Source organism: Lycium ferocissimum, chromosome 6 (genome assembly GCF_029784015.1).
Source record: "Lycium ferocissimum isolate CSIRO_LF1 chromosome 6, AGI_CSIRO_Lferr_CH_V1, whole genome shotgun sequence".
Classification (NCBI taxonomy): Eukaryota; Viridiplantae; Streptophyta; class Magnoliopsida; order Solanales; family Solanaceae; genus Lycium; species Lycium ferocissimum.
Genome location: NC_081347.1, coordinates 72578169 through 72597175, shown reverse-complemented (window position 1 = coordinate 72597175; position 19007 = coordinate 72578169). Strand labels below are relative to the sequence as shown.

At 31.1% G+C, this 19007-nt stretch overlaps 1 protein-coding gene across 3 annotated transcripts; it reads right to left on the bottom strand.

The window, feature by feature from the left end:
* Positions 1 to 3990: 3990 nt before the first annotated feature.
* LOC132060356 (heavy metal-associated isoprenylated plant protein 5-like) lies at positions 3991 to 5987 on the bottom strand. 3 transcript variants are annotated; one of them, XM_059453375.1, is made up of 4 exons: positions 5878 to 5952; positions 5168 to 5249; positions 4674 to 4924; positions 3991 to 4643 (listed from the first exon to the last, which is right to left on the bottom strand). In XM_059453375.1, the coding sequence occupies exons 1-4, from the start codon at positions 5905 to 5907 to the stop codon at positions 4272 to 4274; spliced, it is 735 nt and encodes a 244-aa protein (XP_059309358.1). In that variant the 5' UTR covers positions 5908 to 5952; the 3' UTR covers positions 3991 to 4271. The 3 variants fall into 3 exon arrangements, with proteins under 3 accessions (XP_059309358.1, XP_059309359.1, XP_059309356.1); XM_059453376.1 differs by having other exon boundaries at positions 3991 to 4724; positions 4761 to 4924; XM_059453373.1 differs by having other exon boundaries at positions 3991 to 4924; positions 5878 to 5987.
* Positions 5988 to 19007: the final 13020 nt, after the last annotated feature.

The following is a 19007-nucleotide window of genomic DNA, read 5'->3' as shown; positions in this document are numbered from 1 at the left end:
GATGAAGAAATTAAGGTGAAATATTACCATAAAACTAAAATCTTTTGCTCTTTTTCATCTTAAAGTCCTTAACACACAACTTATCATCTTCCTTTTATCATTTTTATCAATCTGGTTGGTGTTTTACAGATGCTAATGAAGAAGATTGAGACGTTGTCGAAAGCTATAGAAGTTGAAGCAAGAAAACGAAAAGTGAAGCAACAAGGTCAGTGTATTTTTTCAATCTGTTTGGTGTTTTCATATGCTATGTTGCTCGGATCCTCCAAAAATGTCACTAGATGTGTGTCGGATCCTCCAAAAGTTATGCATTTTTTGGAGGATCTAACACGGGCGCGACATTACTTGAGGATCCGGGCAACATAGCTTATTTGTACAGAATCATTGGACTATATTAATTTTAAAGATGGTCTAAATTTGAATTAGGATCATGAAAACATCTTGAAGATTCATGTAGTGACAGAAAAAAGTGGAGCTACTATCTTGGTTCATCAGTCAGATTCTTGCATTTCTTGTATATACAAAGAGTGGAAGTGATTAAGGAATAAAGATCAAATTCATTTGTAATGTGCAATGTAAAGTGAATGACTAATTCTGTCACAACTGGAGTATAATTCTTTTTGTTTTAGTTACTTATTTGTATAGTTATTCTCAGCTTTAGATTCAGATGAATAAGAATAATTGGAAGTTTGATTGTTTTTGCTAATACTCACAACTCTTACAGCAGAGTGGTTCTTGATTTCTGTAATGGAGTATTATTTTGTCAAGGAATAGACTATTAGTATTAACATTATATAAATGTGCACCATTAGAAGAAGAAGTGAAACTATTAATCTTAAGTGGAGACAACAACTCATCCCCTCAATTAATGTGGAACACTTAACCCCCGGATGCCTCGTGTATGGTGCGTAGACGATATAACATGAGGGCTGAACACTGGATAAATCAAGAATTTCGATAGATCTACTCTAATATCATTTCAAGAAAATAGACACTGGGCCTAACTCTACCCTACAAAGCTATTCATTAGGTGAATATCGTCTAATACCATATAAGTAAAAAAATAATTAATTCGGTAAGTATTTACTACAACTGGTTTTTACACCAAATCATGTAAACTTACCATAGTTAAGCGATTTAATGAGGTGAGAATGCATGTTAATTAATCATGGTTAAGTACTTGATAAAGGTTTATGTACAAACACGTCATGCATCTATTGGTTTGGTATGAGCACCGGATGCGGATAAGTTTTACCAATCCATTCCTTCAGCTGTTGTGGGACAATTAATATGAACCTTGCTAGCTTCCATCACTTCTATAGAGCAAATTCAGTTGATGAAGCTTTAAATTTTTATCTATACAATTCACATGGAATATTTACCATCCCATTGACAAATTAAATACACCACTTAGTTTCTCAAAATGTAATTTCTTCCTTTGTTCATTGTACAATTATTATTGAAATTAGGAAGCACTTACTATATAGTAGCGAAAAGGAAAGGAAAAGGTGACATTTCCTCTCTATACAATTATGTCATTTTATTACAATTTACCTCAATTTTTGGACTTCTCCTTTTACAAAATGACGTGGAGAAATCTAGAGAAACAGAAGTTGTCAACTTTGCCCCTATAACGAAAGGGGAAAAATGAAGCTCTCATCTTCTTATTATAACAACTAGAATCCAGAATACATAAACTCAAAAACCTAGCTCCGCCTCTGCCCCCTTAAATGGGTCCTACTCAGGGCGAATTTGGATTAGTCACGCTAGTGAATTTCTGATACCAGATAGTTAAACCAAAAAAAAAAAAAAAAATCTACAACTCTGGAATAGTAGCTAAAGAAGGCTTCCACCTTTTGCAACCTTCTCTTACACGTAGAGATTGAATTGGGATTTGTCCACATTGGAGCTCTTTAACGTTATTTACAAGCACCTTCAATTGTTGCTTTGATAGCACAATCTTGATTCTCTGAGTCTTGCAACTTTCACTCTTGTCATTATTAGATAAACATCTAGGTGAATGGCATTGCTCAAATACTTGTTGAATAACATAATATTGCATCTCTTCATGCTTTTGATCATTGGCTAAATCAATTAACTCTTCATCTTCTTGAATCATAGGTGGAGATAATGATGTATCAATACAATTTCCCATGATTAATTGCTAAAAAATTGAAAAGTGAGTCGAGTTATTTTACAAAGGACTATCTATATTTATAGTGCTACACAGTCATAAAAATATTGAAACGTGCAGACCACCTTTAAGAGCGTCCTTTTTCTCGCAAAAGCAACATTAAGTTATTAAACTTGTGCAACCATGCATATTTTAATTTCAGGAAAAAGAAAGAGTGAAGTATATTATTATATGTAAATGGAATAAAGAGCTCATCAAGAGGCTCTTGAGCTATTTTAGGGTACTCTTGCAACTGCAGCGACGAAGCCAAGATTTTCATAAAAGAAGACCAAATATAAAGAAGCAAACAAACGAATAAGCCAAGGGGATTCAACATATTATATATATATATATATATATATATATACATAGCTTATTTTTTAACCTATTTACATAATAGAATTATTCGGCGAAAGAGCATGAATGACACCCTTGATTATATTCAAGGTGGCGCCACCACTACCTGGAGGCTGAGACAGATACAAGATTTAATTTTGTGAGTTCAATTTTCAAGTTTTTTAGCACTAAATTTATTTTACTATTGAGATTATAGGTTCAATATATTTGTTAGTAACATTTACTTGTCTTTAGGTTCTATATAATGAAAATACTGAGTTCGATTGAATCTGCACTACATCCGCCACTGAGTTTGAGGTTGACTTTTGCGAAGTAGGAAATACTATATGTATATTATACTCTAATAATTAGCCTAACCAAAGTCAAAGGCCTGAATATTCTTCGGATATTGTATCCAAAGAGAACGTGAAAGTCCAAAGGTCAACTCAATGTCGGTACCAAAGATAGGGAGGCAAAGGATGTTGACAATTTCACACTCATACTCAAATTTTTTTCTTGATATGGTAACTCTATTTCCAAGAATGGTCCGTCCGAACAGCCTATCTATCTCACAAAAATAGGGGTAAGGTTTGCTCTTTTTCAGACTCCACATGTAGAATTCTGGATATGTTGTTGTTATTGGTGGTGGTGGCGATAAACTCTACCTCCAAGAATCAATACTAATCGTTTCTCACTTTAATCTTTTAATGTTGGAGAGGTAAAGGTCCAGACAGTTAGTGGCGGAACCAGAAATTTAAACAAGGGGGTTATAAAAAAAATAAAAAAAATAAAAAAAATCTTATGCTAACGGGCATAGAAAATCATACTTACCCTATTTATAGTATATAGTATAATGTTTAACGTAGGGGGTTCAATTGGACCCCCTTGCACCCTTCCGCCTACGCCCCTGCTTACAACAAGGCTATTCCTCCTTTGTCCACTCACGTTCAAGAGAAGTAATAGCAGCTACAGGACGGAAGCAGAATTTAAAGGCAATAATATTGAAAAATACTGAAATCTCACAGCCGAAAGTCGAATCAATAACCTAAATTATTGTTTGAATCACATTTATCACTACAAACCGTATATATGCATAAAGAAGTTTTAATTTTTACATATGCACAATATAATTGTTTATTAGGGAATTCAATTTTTACCTATGCAGGGGATGATTAAAGACAAACGTTTTTGTTGGACCCTTTAAAGGAGTAAGTTGTTAGTTAAATTTAATTTTAACCTTTAAAGTACTTAAAAATTAAATTTATTGTACTTCTAAAGTTATGAATATAATATTTTTTAAAACTTAGTGACCTAAAACACACACATTAGCTACGGATTCAACCGACTTAGTATTACCAGACACGAAATGTAGAAACAACACACGACACATACATAGTATGGAGAACAAACAAAGTGGGCAATAAAGTAAACTAATGATCAAAGATATATTATACCACAAAGTATTATTTTAAAAAGAGCAATGATTAGTGAAGTGATTTTTCTTAATCAAATGTATAACGAATTACTATAAAACAAGACAGTTCACCAGCCATCTGGTCACCTACGTATTATTCTCTGTCTGCACTTTTTTTCTTTAAAATAAAACTATACCTCGTACATCGTATTTGAAATTAATAAATACAATAGTAATACAGAGAAAAGACATCCACGTAGAGCCCAAAACTTTGTTCTGGACATTTTGCAAAAGCCCAAGAAAAAGCACAAAGAAGGCCCTATTCAGTGACCCACACTAATTGGGTCACATTTACATAATTGTACATCCTTGAGCATTCTCATCATTAAAGTAATCATTGTTCACATAACAGCCCTTTCCATAGCTAGATGGGCCAGGCCCAGGCCCATAACCATATGAGTAGTTACTGTAATATGGGGCGGGCTGTGGCGGTGCTGGCGTTCCATAATACTGATAACACGGCGTATAGTAACATTGCCCGCAACCACATCCATGTGCTGCCTGAGGGTATCCTTGGACTGGCGGCATCATCATCATTGGCTCTGACATCCACGGTGTTGCCACCATTGCAGCTGTAGGACCGTCCTTGGGCTTTTCGGCATCTTTTGGTTTGTCCTTGGGCTTATCAATTACCGTGGGCTTTTCCTGGCCTTTGGGCTTCTCGCCCTCCTTTGCCTTTTCCTTGGGCTTCTCACCCTCCTTGGGCTTTTCAAAGGTGACAACCTTGGGTTTCTCGGTCCCTTTCGGCTTTTCACCATCCTTGGGCTTTTCGGTCCCTTTGGGTTTCTCACCATCCTTGGGCTTCGTGGGCTCTTTGATCTCAATGCTCTTGATCGTTTTTCCTCCTTTACAACACAATTTGTCACGAATCCTTTCAGGACTGCAGCACACTACAGTAATAGTGACAGTATTTGCCTTTTCATCATACAACTGGTTTCTAACTTCTGCAATTCAAACCATTTTAACATTAAGTACATAAAAATATCAAAGGAAACTTTTATATTATCAAGTTATCTACATGTTATCTTTTTGGAATCGTAATCTTCAAAATAACGCACTTAACTTGCTACAATATGTAAAATTAAGTTGAGTAGTAATATTTACTTCTCTACGCAATCGATGTATATAAGTTAAACTCGAAACAATAAGACGGGGAAAGGGAGAATTGAAGGCAAAAAACAACTTACGAGGGATTTTGCAGAGAATTTTCTTGGTCTTCTTGTAGCAGCAAGGGCACTGAAGATCAACCTTGAGCACCATTATAGTGGTCTATTAAGAAATAATAAAGAAATGTAAGGTTATTGCCTTATTGGTAAAAAGAAGGGAAAAAAATAATTAAAACTTGAAATTGTTGGGTTATATTATCTCCACTCAAACTTATCTGATGGTGTTTCACTAGGCAAGAAGTTCAATAAACAAAAAAAGACATTTAAAATTTGTGATCTAAATAAATCATAAATATGTGTATGAGTATAAACTATCTGATCATTATCTTGTATAAGCGAAAAGTCTAAAATTAAATTATTTTTTAATTAAAAAAATAGGGCCAAAATATTCATGAACTATTCAAAATAGAATAACTTTACCTCTTATTTTTGTAACAAAAATAGCTAGTCATTAGTCAAGTACTTCAAAAATTCCCTCCCCACTAACAATTGCTCCAGAACATCCGGAACAAGAGGGAAACGGCCAATTTTACCTTTGAACTATTTGAATTTTGTCAAATTATGAAAGAATCATTCTTTTTAAAATTAAAAAGGAAAGTAATACACATAAATTGAAAGCGAATGAATAACTTATTAACATGTCGAGAAGAAAAGAAGAACACAAGAGGAATAACTTATTAAAATGTAGAAAAGAAAAGAAGAACATAAAGTGATTGAAAAGCTAGCATTACCTTCTCTTTGTGATCACCACCACCACCCATGGCTAAGACTTGAAATTAGTGTAAGCTCAGAGATAATAGATCTTGAAGTCACAGAAGAAGAAGAAGAATATTCATCATTTAGTTGAAATATATAGTATATTTGTGATATATATAAACAAAATCTGAAGAAGAGAGGAAACTGAGAAGGAAAGAGAGAAGGAGCAAAAAGCCAAAGAAGGAAATGACTTAGAAAAGAGATAAGTGTAATGTGAAGTTAGGAAGAAAATGGAGTGAATTTGTTGAAATTCAAGATATCATCATTTGGTTGATTGTCTGCTAGCTAGTTGTTGGTTGCTGACTGTATGCTCTTGTTTGCATGTGCTGGATTTGATTGTCACACCTCACCTTCCCTTTTTCTTTCATACCTAAACATTATACTAGTATTTAATAGTAGTAGGAATACTAGTGATTGATAATCATCACTTCTGTGCATTACAGTGTAACAAATATCTATACAATCAGGTCATATATAAGATTATTATAAATAATTTTATTTCATAAATATGTATTACTCTCTCCGTCACAATTTATGTGATCACATTATTTTTTTTTAATCCAAAAAAGAATGACACGTTTTTATATTTAGTAGCGATCTAATTTTAAAATAATCTTAGCTTTAATAAGTGATTTATAGCCACATAAGAACCTATGACTTATTAAGACCACACATTTCAAAAGTATTTTTTTATTTCTTATATTTCGTACCCAGTTAAATACCATCACATAAGTTGGGACGGAGGAGTAATAACTTGTACTCCCTCCGTCCCCTTTAAGCTAAGCGACATGATTATATTCTGAATACAAATTAAAGATTATATATAATTTAATTTTTGGTGTGAATTCAGACATAAAATTTTAAATTCTTTGAAATAAATTTATATATTTAGATGCTACATAAGAAACACTACAAGTCACAATAATTAACAATTTAAAAAGCATATGAAAAAATTATGATTAAAGAAAACTTATTTCACTCTCCAAATAGTAATTGTGTCACATAATTAAAGTGGGATAGAGATTAGAGGAAGCAATGAATAGTAATCCTTCATTTCATTTTATGTGATCATATTTAACCGAATTCGAAATTTAAGTAAGAAATAAAAGACTTTTGAAACTAATAATAATTATACTATAACACTTACATGACTATAATAACTTACATGTAAAAATACCGAATTATTATATATTTTATGTTAATTAGTATTATATTATCAGTATATAAAATAAAAATTTATGTGATTGTTTAGTAATACAAAAGTAATTAAAGAATAGAGAAGGGAGTGGTTTAGTTTGGTTAGTGCAATAGTTGAGATGTGCCCCACATGGCAGGTATGCTTAACCCATGTTATTTGTTCACTAGTTTCTTTCCTTAACAATTTTTGCATATTATACTCTGTCCTAATCATAAATTATTTTAGTAGCAATTTCATTTTTCTTTCCTTTAATTTGAAGTAGCAAAAAGTGTTGAAGAGTTGTCGAATCTAACTTCTCATAATCCACCATTCTTGAAATTCAAACTACTTAAGATGATATTGTTCATGAAAAAGTTTAGATGGAGCATGTAAATAATCGATTCAGCCTGAATGCATCATTTTCGACACGAAATATAATTATAATTTTTAAAATATATTCCATCTCAATCCATAATTTTAAAGATTATAATGAATTTAACAGTAAAAATCTAAATGTTAAATAATCTATCAAACTAAAATTTTGGGCTATAAAATGATCTTGACCTTGTTAAAATAAAATTATTGATGCAAAGAATAACATCAGGTGAAAGCTCAACATGACTTAGTTAATTGAGGTGATTATGACTGGGATTTTTCTAAAAATTATTTTACTATTGCTAGTTGATTACTTAGGTGTTTATTTTGACCATTTTCTAGCGTCCTTATCTTGAAATTTCCTTTCTCACAAATTATCAACACCAAAAATCTTTTAGTGTTTTTTATTGGTTGAAACTTAGATGTGACCATATAGAGTTTCAATTGTAAGACTTTTTTCCCATATACGATAACCCTAGAAATGAATATGACGTTTGGCCCCTATGCTTTTCCATATGATACAAAAATGCAACTACTATTTAGTCTCATTCAAGAACTTGGAACGTCCAAGTTCAGAAGTTCTGGCCCCTACATGATACCAAATGCTAGCTATTGGTCGGCATTAAATCCATGGAACGTTTGATAGACCTAACTACAGTGACGGAATCAGAAATTGTAATCAACAAAAATAATAAAATGCAAAAATGTTATACCTAAAATGGAGCGGGATTCAATTGAACCTTCCTCCTTATCTTTAGCTCCTCGGCGGAAGGTAGTCACTAGCCATTTCTTAAAATAAATCAACTTTTGCGCAAATAGTATAATTTTTTCTATTTTATTAAGTTAAAGTTATCTACAATAACAGGTAAGCTATAGTAAGTTGAAATTTTCTATTCTAAAGAATATAGTAAATGAAAAATAGCCGATAGCGTAAATTTTCTTATCAATTTATATAACTTAAATCCAAAAATAAAAAGAAAATAAGTCCGGATCATCAACCACACTTTGTTAACCGTGCACGTCCTTATCTTATTGCTATGCTAAAGAGAGATGGTAAAACGTTAGTATTAAAGGTCACTCAAATAACGTGGTGGCTGACTTTTTTTAAAGATAATTATTTGATATTCATTCATTAGATTAATTCAGATTATGTCTCGTAAAATTTATTTTAGGAAAAAACGTTTTCTAACAAAAATTTCTTCAAACCCGAAACCTTTGATTAAGAGTGTAAGGCTATCAATCCCACCTCAACCTCTTTTTCACCAAGTGAGCCTATTTCAGTATTTGGAATCAACAAAAAACAAACTTCTAATAAATTATCACATCTAACATGTATAATAAATTAAAAGACGTCTTTCTGGTAATACATAGCTGCAATGCATGAACAACGTACGTAATGCATTGGCGAAAATATCATATTCAAACGGATCTCTTAATTTCTAAACTACTTTAAGTTTTAATCTAAATCATGTGAGATGGAAAGTACCATATATTTAAAGAATTAACCACATAAATGTTCTAATCAAGATCCTTGAAAGGACGACAGCCCAATTAAATGAAGTGAATCTTTTTTTAAAAAAATACATTAAATATGCTAAACAAGTTGTCCGAATATTTTTTTCACCCCTTTTGGTTGGCCTTAGAAATGAATATGACGTTTGGGCCCCTATGCTTTTCCATATGATACAAAAATGCAACTGCTATTTAGTCTTATTAAAGAACCTGGAACGTCCAAGTTCAGAAGTTCTGGCCCCTGCATGATACGAAATGCTAGCTTTTAGTCGACATTAAATCCATGGAACGTTTGATAGACCTAACTACAGTGACGGAATCAGAAATTGTAATCAATAAAAATAATAAAATGCAAAAATGTTATACCTAAAATGGAGCGGGATTCAATTGAACCTTCCTTCTTATCTTTAGCACCTCGACGGAAGGTAGTCACTAGCCATTTCTTAAAATAAATTAACTTTTGCGCAAATAGTATAACTTTTTCTATGTTATTAAGTTAAAGTGATCTACCATAACAGGTAAGTTATAGTAAGTTAAAATTTTGTATTCTAAAAAATATAGTAAATGAAAAATAGCCGATAGCTTAAATTTTCTTGTCAATTTATATAACTTAAAAAAAATAAGTCCGGATGATCAACCATGCTTTGTTAACTGAGCAGTTCCTTATCTTATTGCTAAAGAGAGATGGTAAAACGTTGGTATTAAAGGTCACTCAAATAACGTGGCAGCTGACTTTTTTTAAAGATAATTATTTGATATTCATTCATTAGATTAATTCAGATTATGTCTCGTAAAATTCATTAAAGGGGAAAACGTTTTTTAACAAAAATTTCTCCAAACTTGAAACCTCCGATTAAGAGAGTGAGGCTATCAATCCCACCTCTCAGCCTCCTTTTCACCAAATGAGCCTATTTCGAATCAACAAAAAACAAACTTTTAATAAATTATCACATCTAACATGTATAATAAATTAAAAGACGTCTTTCTGGTAATACATAGCTGCAATGCATGAACAACGTACGTAATGCATTGGCGAAAATATCATATTCAAACTGACCTCTGTCTAAACTACTTAAGTTTTAAGTTAAATCATGTGAGATGGAAAGTACCATATATTTAAAGAATTAACCACATAAATGTTCTAATCAAGATCCCTGAAAGGACAACAGCCCAATAAATGAAGTGAATTTTTTTTTTTAACATACATTAAATATGCTAAACAAGTTGTCCGAATATTTTTTTCACCCCTTTTGGTTGGCAATGTACTTTAAATTTGGTGTATGCATAGCTTTTGAAGAAGATTTGATTTTATGGTTCATTATGTTATTTCTTTTAATTATATGACCTATTTTATAATATATCAGTACCAAATAATATCAAAATAAATAAATAAAATACAGAACATGTTTATAAGATCATTTCTCATGTCTGGTCCAACTTGTGTGTGTATTCTTTGACCAATACATAAAGTGAATTCTTCAAAATAAAAAATTAAAAAAAAAATTGTATAATTGAATGTAGCCCATATAGGCTTTTAGATTCATTACACTCATTTCATTTTTCCTGTCGGTGGGTCTGCATTTAAAAATGGGAAAAGGGTCAAAAATACTCCTCTATTTTGGAAAAAGAGTTAAAAATATTATCCATGACAAATTTGAGTCAAAAATACCCTTTCTGTCATTAAAGTTTTTAAATATACCCCTGTCTTAACTGAAATTTTCAAAATAACCTCATTTCATTTTTAAACCCACTCAATTTAAACCTGACCCAACTAAATAAAAAGCTTATATGGGTTACCCACTAGCTCCTGTGCCTAGTGGCTTCAAATGTACTACTCGGGAACAAGTTGATCGCATATGTGTTTTTTATGTAGTTGGATCGGGTTTAAAAACGAAATCTGGTTATTTTGGGGGATTTGAGATTTCTGTTAAGATAGAGATATATTTGAAAATTTTAATGACGGGAGATATATTTTTTACCCAAATTTGTAACGGATGATATTTTTAGCTCTTTTCCCAAAGTAGAGGGGCATTTTTGACCTTTTGCCCTTTATAAATTGCACAACTCTTCATCAAATTTCCATTTTTTTTTCCCTTTATCAACCCTAGTTAACTGATTGGTACATGACCTGAAATTTTCACTTATGGTTCTAATTGTCAAAATCTTGAATAGAATAGTTATAGTAACCTAATTCTTTTGAAGAAAAAAAAAAAGAAGCACCTAATCCATCACGGCTGGTGAACAATGAAAAAACATCTTACATATCTAGCCTTTCATTTCTTAATGTAGATAGGTTTAACCTCAGTAGATCGACTTTGTCTATTGGGTGACTTTTGGCATATGTACACCAAGGAAACCATGTTCCGGCTTGCTTCACATTTGAGGTTGAAGATTTCATTTGCCACGTCGTTAGTGAGAAGCTAAGTTCCATTTTTAATTTTAGCAGATCTGTGATCGCTTGAATAAATATTTTCTTTGAGAACACCGATAAAAATTTCTTTTCACTCCCTCCTAACTATATGACACTTTTTTTTAAGTCAATCGAACAAAAAGAATGACATCTTTTTATATTTAGTAACAATTTAACTTTTACCCTTAATGAAATGATTTCTAGCCACATAAATTTTTATAATTTATTTTTACCACAAGTATCAAAAATCTTCGTTTATTTTTTACATTTCGTGTCCAGTCAAACACTCTCGTATCAAATGTGACTGAGGGAGTACATCTTTTGCTTCTTATTTGAAAAATTCAAAGTTACCGAATCTCCAAGTAATCAGAATTAAAATGATTGTGTTGATGAATAAAGTGAAGGGTACTTCATAATTGTTCTTGGAAAGGCTAGCTGGTAGGGGGTTGGCAGAAGCTTCTGGTTCACAACCTAAACCCCTTTCTTGGAAACAAAGGAAAGATGAATATATGTAGGAATTTAACTACAACAAGCACCAGGGTAAATTAGTAAAAACATTAAAAGATTCAAATTATACAAAATTGTTTTATTAAAAGATTAGGGCATAATTGGAAGGTTAGTTTGTAATTAAATTTAAATGTAATTGGATGTAATTACACAATTTGGTGTATTCGTCGAATTAAATAAGAACTTGGTAAGCATGAAATTGGGAGTAATTGAAGGAAACAATTACACTCTCCAATTTTCAGGGGTAGTAAAAAAATAGGTGGTATACATATTATAATTACCAATGACATTTCAAGTTCTCTCTTTTCATTTTACTTTATATTATTTGCTATATGTACATGTACTATTTATCACACATTCAATCGTATTTACATGCCATTTATTGGAATAACAAAATTATTTAATTTTTTATAATTAGATTTTATTGAAAATGAAAGAAAATTAAACCATGTCATTATATTTGTGAAACCAAACATTAAATAGAGGAATTGTATTGTAATTTAAGGGTGGTATTAAATTCATTTCTGATATATGTATGGGGGTAATAGATCGCCCGATTATTTTTATATTCGATTTATTCGGACAACTTTAAGGTGCATTTGATGTCTTTTCCGTATTATAACTAAGGAAAGTTTTAGTATTATATTTTAATTTCCAATAGGAAATATTACTTTCCAAATTTAGTACCACCTGATATTTTGGGCTTTATAACCTCTCTTGTAACGGAAAATTTTCCCCATATAATGGCTATCTTCTTTTTTTGGTAATATAATAATTAATCATCTTTATAAAAATAGAATATCTATGATTACCAATAATAAGTGTATAAATTTTGACCAAATATTTGATCATTTAGTACACTATTTTTGACAAAAAATATCATATGAATATATATATATATTTTCATCATTAAACGATTTTCCTTCGTTGTACAAAGTGTGATTAAGCTTAGAATTTGAAAAATGAAAATGAAAATTAAATTTTATGCATTTTTTTGCCTATAACGGCGAAGTATTATTTAAATGTCAATGTTGTTATAGGTGTATAATAATCATTCTCTAAAACAAAGCGAAAAAATTTTGAACCCAATCGATTGTTATAGAGAGGTTTGAGCGTATAAAATAGGTCGCCCTGGTTAATTGTGTATTCGCTTATTCGGATAACTTTAGGGTGCATTTGATGTCTTTTCCGTATTATAACTAAGGAAAATAGCATAACTTAGTAATTACACATTAATTTCCAAATAGGAAATATTACTTTCCAAATTTAGTACCATCTGATATTTTGGGCTCTTACAACCTCTCTTCTAACGGAATTTTAGAGTTAGGCCCACTTTGTTGGCATGGGCTTTTTGTGGGGTCAAAGGCCGTAACAACCAGCCAAATATTTGGTGGTTATTATGTCCACGTTGAGAATCATTTTTTTGCGCATTCCATTACACCATTTTTTACATAATAGGGGAGGCACAGAAAAAATTTAAATTTTTTGCCCATCGAATTCTGCATCATTTTTTTATAACTATCAAAATTTAGGCCCGATGGGCAAACCTTTAAAGACTTTTTAAAGGGCAAAACTTAAAGATCACCCCAAATGAAGGGCAATCCACGCCAAAAAAAGCTTTCTGTGGGGTCAAAGGCTTTGACAACCAGCCAAATATTTGGAGGTTGTTACGTCCACGTTGAGAATCCCATGTGATGGCAGGCCCATTAGATTAAGAGGTAGTACCATATTATAGCCCATAATAGGGGAGGCACAAAGATAAAAGGGAAATTACAAATGTTATTGCCCAATGTAGTGACCTTATTTTTATTTAAGGGGTATACTTTAATTAATTTACACCTCATAATTAAAAGATGGAAATAATTCGTTACACTCCATAACTAAAATATACAAAATAAAAAAAACTCTTATATCCACATTTTTTCTCTCCTCCCTTCCCAGCTCTCTCTTCCATGAAAAATATTCAATGTGGAAAAAGGAATTCTCCTCCTTTCTGCTCTCTTCCATTTTCTCTCCCTTCATACTAAAAAATAAAACAAAAAAAATTTCATTTCCTTCCCATGACAGTTACCTTTCTTGAAATGAACTGAAATTCCAAAATCACTAATAACCCAACTCACAAAAACAAAGTGTGACAAAAAAAAAGTGTAACCGTGTGTTTTAATTTTGTGTGATCAGATCTAAAGAATTTTTTTGTAAGCGTATGGAAAATGGAGTACATAGAAAATTTACCTGCAATGAATCTGATGCGTTCAAAAATCATTTTATTATTTTGTATTCAATTTTTTGGAGTGTTTTTGTTAATTTTTAGTGCATCTATGTTTTTTTATGTATTCAATTTTTAGTGTATTATATATTTTTCACTAAAAAAAATTTGTATGCAACAAGTTGAATACAATTTTTTTGTATTTATGTTGTTTGAATACCACCATTTTTAAATACAATAAAGTGAATAATGTAAAAGTTTAAAATATTTTGAAATACATATATATATGAATATAACCATAATACATATGACTTGAATACAAAAGAATTTTTGAAATTTTTTTATTATTGAAAATCCCGTTTTATGAATACAAGGCCATTTTTTGAATACGATTAAGAGGTAGTAAAAATATTAAAATAGCCCTATGGCAAATTTTAAACCCCCAAAGTGTAGGTTTATGTAAAAGATAAAAGATAAAAGTGTCTTATCAAATTTTATTGCCCAATCTCAAGATTCTGCATGTTCTTTCCATTTAATTTAGGAGAAATAGTTGTTCGACTTCTTTTTTGGGAGTATGGCATGGGTTACTTGAGCATCTTAGTGTTTGGCATTCGATCATCAAGGTTGAACACACTTTAAATTTGATAAATTTTGCATTGCTTGTGAAGTATCATGATCGTCCAATAAAAAAGTTTCAATTTTTCAAATGAACAATTTGATGACCGATTGATTCAAACAACTGATTGCAGAGCTGATCGGTTAGACTTATCCTTCTACTTTTTAAATATTCGCTACATTTAAACTTTATTATATTTTGTGATAGAAAAAATTCATGTCGTTACCATTCTTATTACATGTACCCCAATTTCTAATGGAGGTCCACTATGGCTAGGTCCCAACTATTATATTCTCACATGACCTAGCATTTGAGTGAGGTGGACTCCGCGTGGCATGCCACCTCACAACGTTATCTGATTTTATCCCCTCCCCAAAACCGTTTCTTCCCTTCCATTTTTTCTTCGACCCCCACCCAAAATTACCAGTAGCTCCACCACCGATATCATCTTCGCCGCACCCAACCGTTGGGCTAAACGGTCCAAAGAGACTTTTATCGGGGTGTGATATTGTCCGCTTTGAGCCAAGTCCGCACGATTTTTCCTAAAGACCTCACACCATTAAGAATATCCAACATTTTATAAGTAACTATTTTTTCTTTTCAGCTAATAATATGGTATTTCGTCCGCAGACACAACATCCACCCTCACCATTATAATGTAAAATCACAACCCACATTTTTAACTCAAAATTAGATATTTATTTGATCACAGCCCACATTTTTTACTCAAAACTCACAATTGCGAGTAAATTTTGAATCCTTCATTGATTCATATATATGAGTATTCATGCATAGTTGCTCCAGAATGTCGACATTGACCACCAATTTAAACTGCCGGAAGTACTGCCCGCAAAAGTTACAACATCCAAACAGTGTACCAGAAAATGACATGCGTTTTTGGGGTTTTGTATATTATGATGATGACTCAGCAATACTCATATACTCGTGTACCAGAAAATGACATGCGTTTTGGGGTTGTGTATATTATGATGATGACTCAGCAATAGTCATATACTCATATGAATATACCTTCTACTAGTTGACCAATTATTTGATATTGGTGTAATAGTAGCTAGAAGCAAAGCTAGAATTTTGAATTTAAATTATAAGTTTTGAATACTGAAAAAGATAATTTACTAGATTTTGAATAAATTATTTTAACATATTAAATAATTTTTTAAGCACAAATACAAGGCTAGGATTAAAACTATTGAATTTTGTCAAATCCGTAAACAAACTTGTAGCTCCGTCCTACATGCAACAGATGAATAGTTTTTGACCAACTAGTTTAAACTACCAAAATATTTGAGAGTCAATACTGGAGTCGCTAATCTGTACGAGGGGTGCACCTAGTAGTTCCCAAAATATGAATATAAGTTTAGAATGAATCGTCTTTCGTAAAACTTGCTTCACTTTTCCTTATATCGAACACCAGATAATTATCACGATAATGTACATTTTCCACCAATGACAAAAATATGCGGATGTATTTGTTTATTTCTTCATTTGTCTTAGAAGATCCTCTTCAATTTTTTAAGATCTACAAATTTTCATACTTTTACACTTTTAACTTTTGTCCATTTTTGTCAGGGATTAGGGAATAAAAGGGATATGCATCGGGTGTTTCGAATGTTATTTTTGCGCGGATTGCCCTCTTTTTAGTTTTTTTTAAATTGGAGTGGTCTTTAAATTTTGCCCCTAAGCGTTCATAAATCACGAGGCTCGGTTCGAACCCCATTAAATTTTTTTTAAAAAAAATTGTAAGGTAAGGTTTGGGTCGTGTGTATGCTTGCATAATTACCAAAGTTAAATCCAATACTCATGTGTTCATAGCAGAATCAACTTTAGTAATTCCTAAACGTTCTCCGGTTCAACCCCCTTTTAGCTATGCCGCATAAGGCATAACTAAAAGTATGCATAAATTTTTTAAAAAAATTGTCTTATAAGCATAAAGTCTTGTCGGTATCATACTTTTTAGTACGCCGACCGAAAAGGGTACACTTGAGAACAAAAACCATTCTAACTACCCATAAGTATGTTAGCAACTTATGAAGTACCCGGATACTTATGTCTTATGGGCACATGAAGTTTATGATTTTCTACAAAAAATTATAAAAGATAAATACACGAAATATAACATCTACTATATATACATAACAAAATAATTTTAACTTTGAAAAATACACTATTTTCGGTCTCATACTTATGGATTGCCAATGTTAAGCCTTAACTAGAAGTACATTTTAGGTTTGTGGGCCTTTGATAATTCTTAACAATGTGTTGCGTGCGTTTAAAGGCATAGCAAATTTAAACTCTATCTTGCGAATTTTTTTAAATAATTTTTGATCGAAAAATATTCGAAAAGCTATGAGTTTTAGTCAAGGACAACATTTAAATAAATATAAATGGTAAAAATTTTAAAGATAAAGTTCGCGAATTGCTACGTTTGGAAAAGTTATCCATTCACCTAACAATTCGACACCATTTATATATAAAACTACTTTATATATATGCCTTATTTACTAAAAACGATAGCTTTCCTTATTTACAAAACATAACGATATATTACAAAACATAAGGCATAATTTTTTCGTTTTTTTATTTTTTTCCCGAAAATATATATTATAAAAAAAATTTTTTTTAAAAAAAATATTTTTATTTTTTTAAAAATAATTTTTATATATATTTTTTTAAATATTAATTTTTTTTTTTTTGCTCAATGGCTTAAAAATTACCCACATGAAATGTGTATGTGTGAGCAAAATTTTTAATATAATTTTATATACAAAATTTTGAGCGAAAAACTTTAAGCCTTGAATATTATGAAAATTGTTACAAGTCATTGTTTGTATTAATTTTACGTAAATCTAACATGAACTTTATATAAAATGTGAGCGAAATTTTAAGACATGAGCAAGATACAAATTTCATAATTCGTTTGTCATACACACAATTTTGAGCGGATTTTAAGCCTTGAACGAAATATTTTCATACATTTTTCATACACTTTTTTTAAAACTTTTTAAGTCTTGACCGAGATATACACATTTCATACAACTTTCATACATAAGTTTTTGAGCAAAAAATAATGAATTTTTAAAAAAAAAAAAAATAACATTTTTTAAAAATATTTTTTTAAAAAATGATTTTTAAAAATAAAAAATAATTTAAAAATAATTTTTTTTAAAAATATAAAGAAGCCCGTTTGGAATTCGTTGGTTGATGGGCTCCATTCACCTAACAATATATAACTACCATTTATATATTTCTTGCATCCAAAAAGTACTCTTCCTTTTCATCAAGTAAAAGTCGGTGACCCAACCCATTTTTGTTGGCCATTTTGGCCTTTTTAGTTTCTATCCTCATTGTCCTTTCGTATCATATGGGATTCTAACCACAGTATGTTAACATGATTGGAAGCATATGCGGATCTCAAGTTTATAAATTTTTACAATAAATTACTTAAGGTGCCGTTTAAGGTGCTGACGCTAAGTCAAGTTTATGCCGTCATTAAAATAAGCTAAAAAAATAATCGACCCATTTAATTTAGTTTATCTAAAGAAGCTTTAAAAATTATGACTACTTTTTTCAATTTTTTTTTTCACTCCAAACGGGCTTATAAAAATTATTCACTTTTTTTCTATTTTTTTTTTTTTACTTTTTTAATTTTTGGGCGTTTGGCCATAAATATTCCGAATACATGTTGTATTCTGTAATACCAAAAACTCAAAAAAGTCATTTTTTAAATTTTTTTCACTTTTTTACAATTACATTTCACAAAAAACTACAATTTAAAAAACTATGGCCAAAAACTCCAACTCCAACTCCAACTCCAACTTTAAAAATTTCAAAAAAAGTGAATTTGTTTTTTATATCTATGGCCAAACGCCTACTAAGTTAATATAGAATATATAATATCTGAATTGACTATTAAAAAGTATTGGGTTCAGGTGAACTCAAGACTCATGAGTGATATTACAACAGATTTGCCCCAGAAAATGTTTATCCTGAAATCAAATGAACTAAGAAGAGCTAAGAACTGATATATTTTGGACGGTCGACTTGAATATTAAAGGATTTGTTCCCGATTTCTTGTTACCTTTTCTTTTTGGCCAAAAATATCAAATTTCATTAAAAAAAAGTACTTCTAGCTTCTAAGAAACTCAGCCAAACAGTCTCAATAATAGTCGGTCTTCGTTTTAGACGACCCTTTTGGAGCCCATAATTACTATTTTGATGACTCTCCTTTCCTTTGTCCTCTTGAAAGCTTCTAGTGTCGCGAAGCTATCAATTGATAAGTTC

Excerpts from the sequence above, each read along its gene's own strand:
- LOC132060356 (XM_059453373.1), bottom strand. The coding sequence starts at position 5,907 with ATGGGTGGTGGTGGTGATCACAAAGAGAAG. Across the intron at positions 5,250-5,877 it reads GTGGTGATCACAAAGAGAAG|ACCACTATAATGGTGCTCAA; the intron begins GTAATGCTAGCT and ends ATTTCTTAATAG. Across the intron at positions 4,925-5,167 it reads AATTCTCTGCAAAATCCCTC|AAGTTAGAAACCAGTTGTAT; the intron begins GTAAGTTGTTTT and ends TTTGAATTGCAG.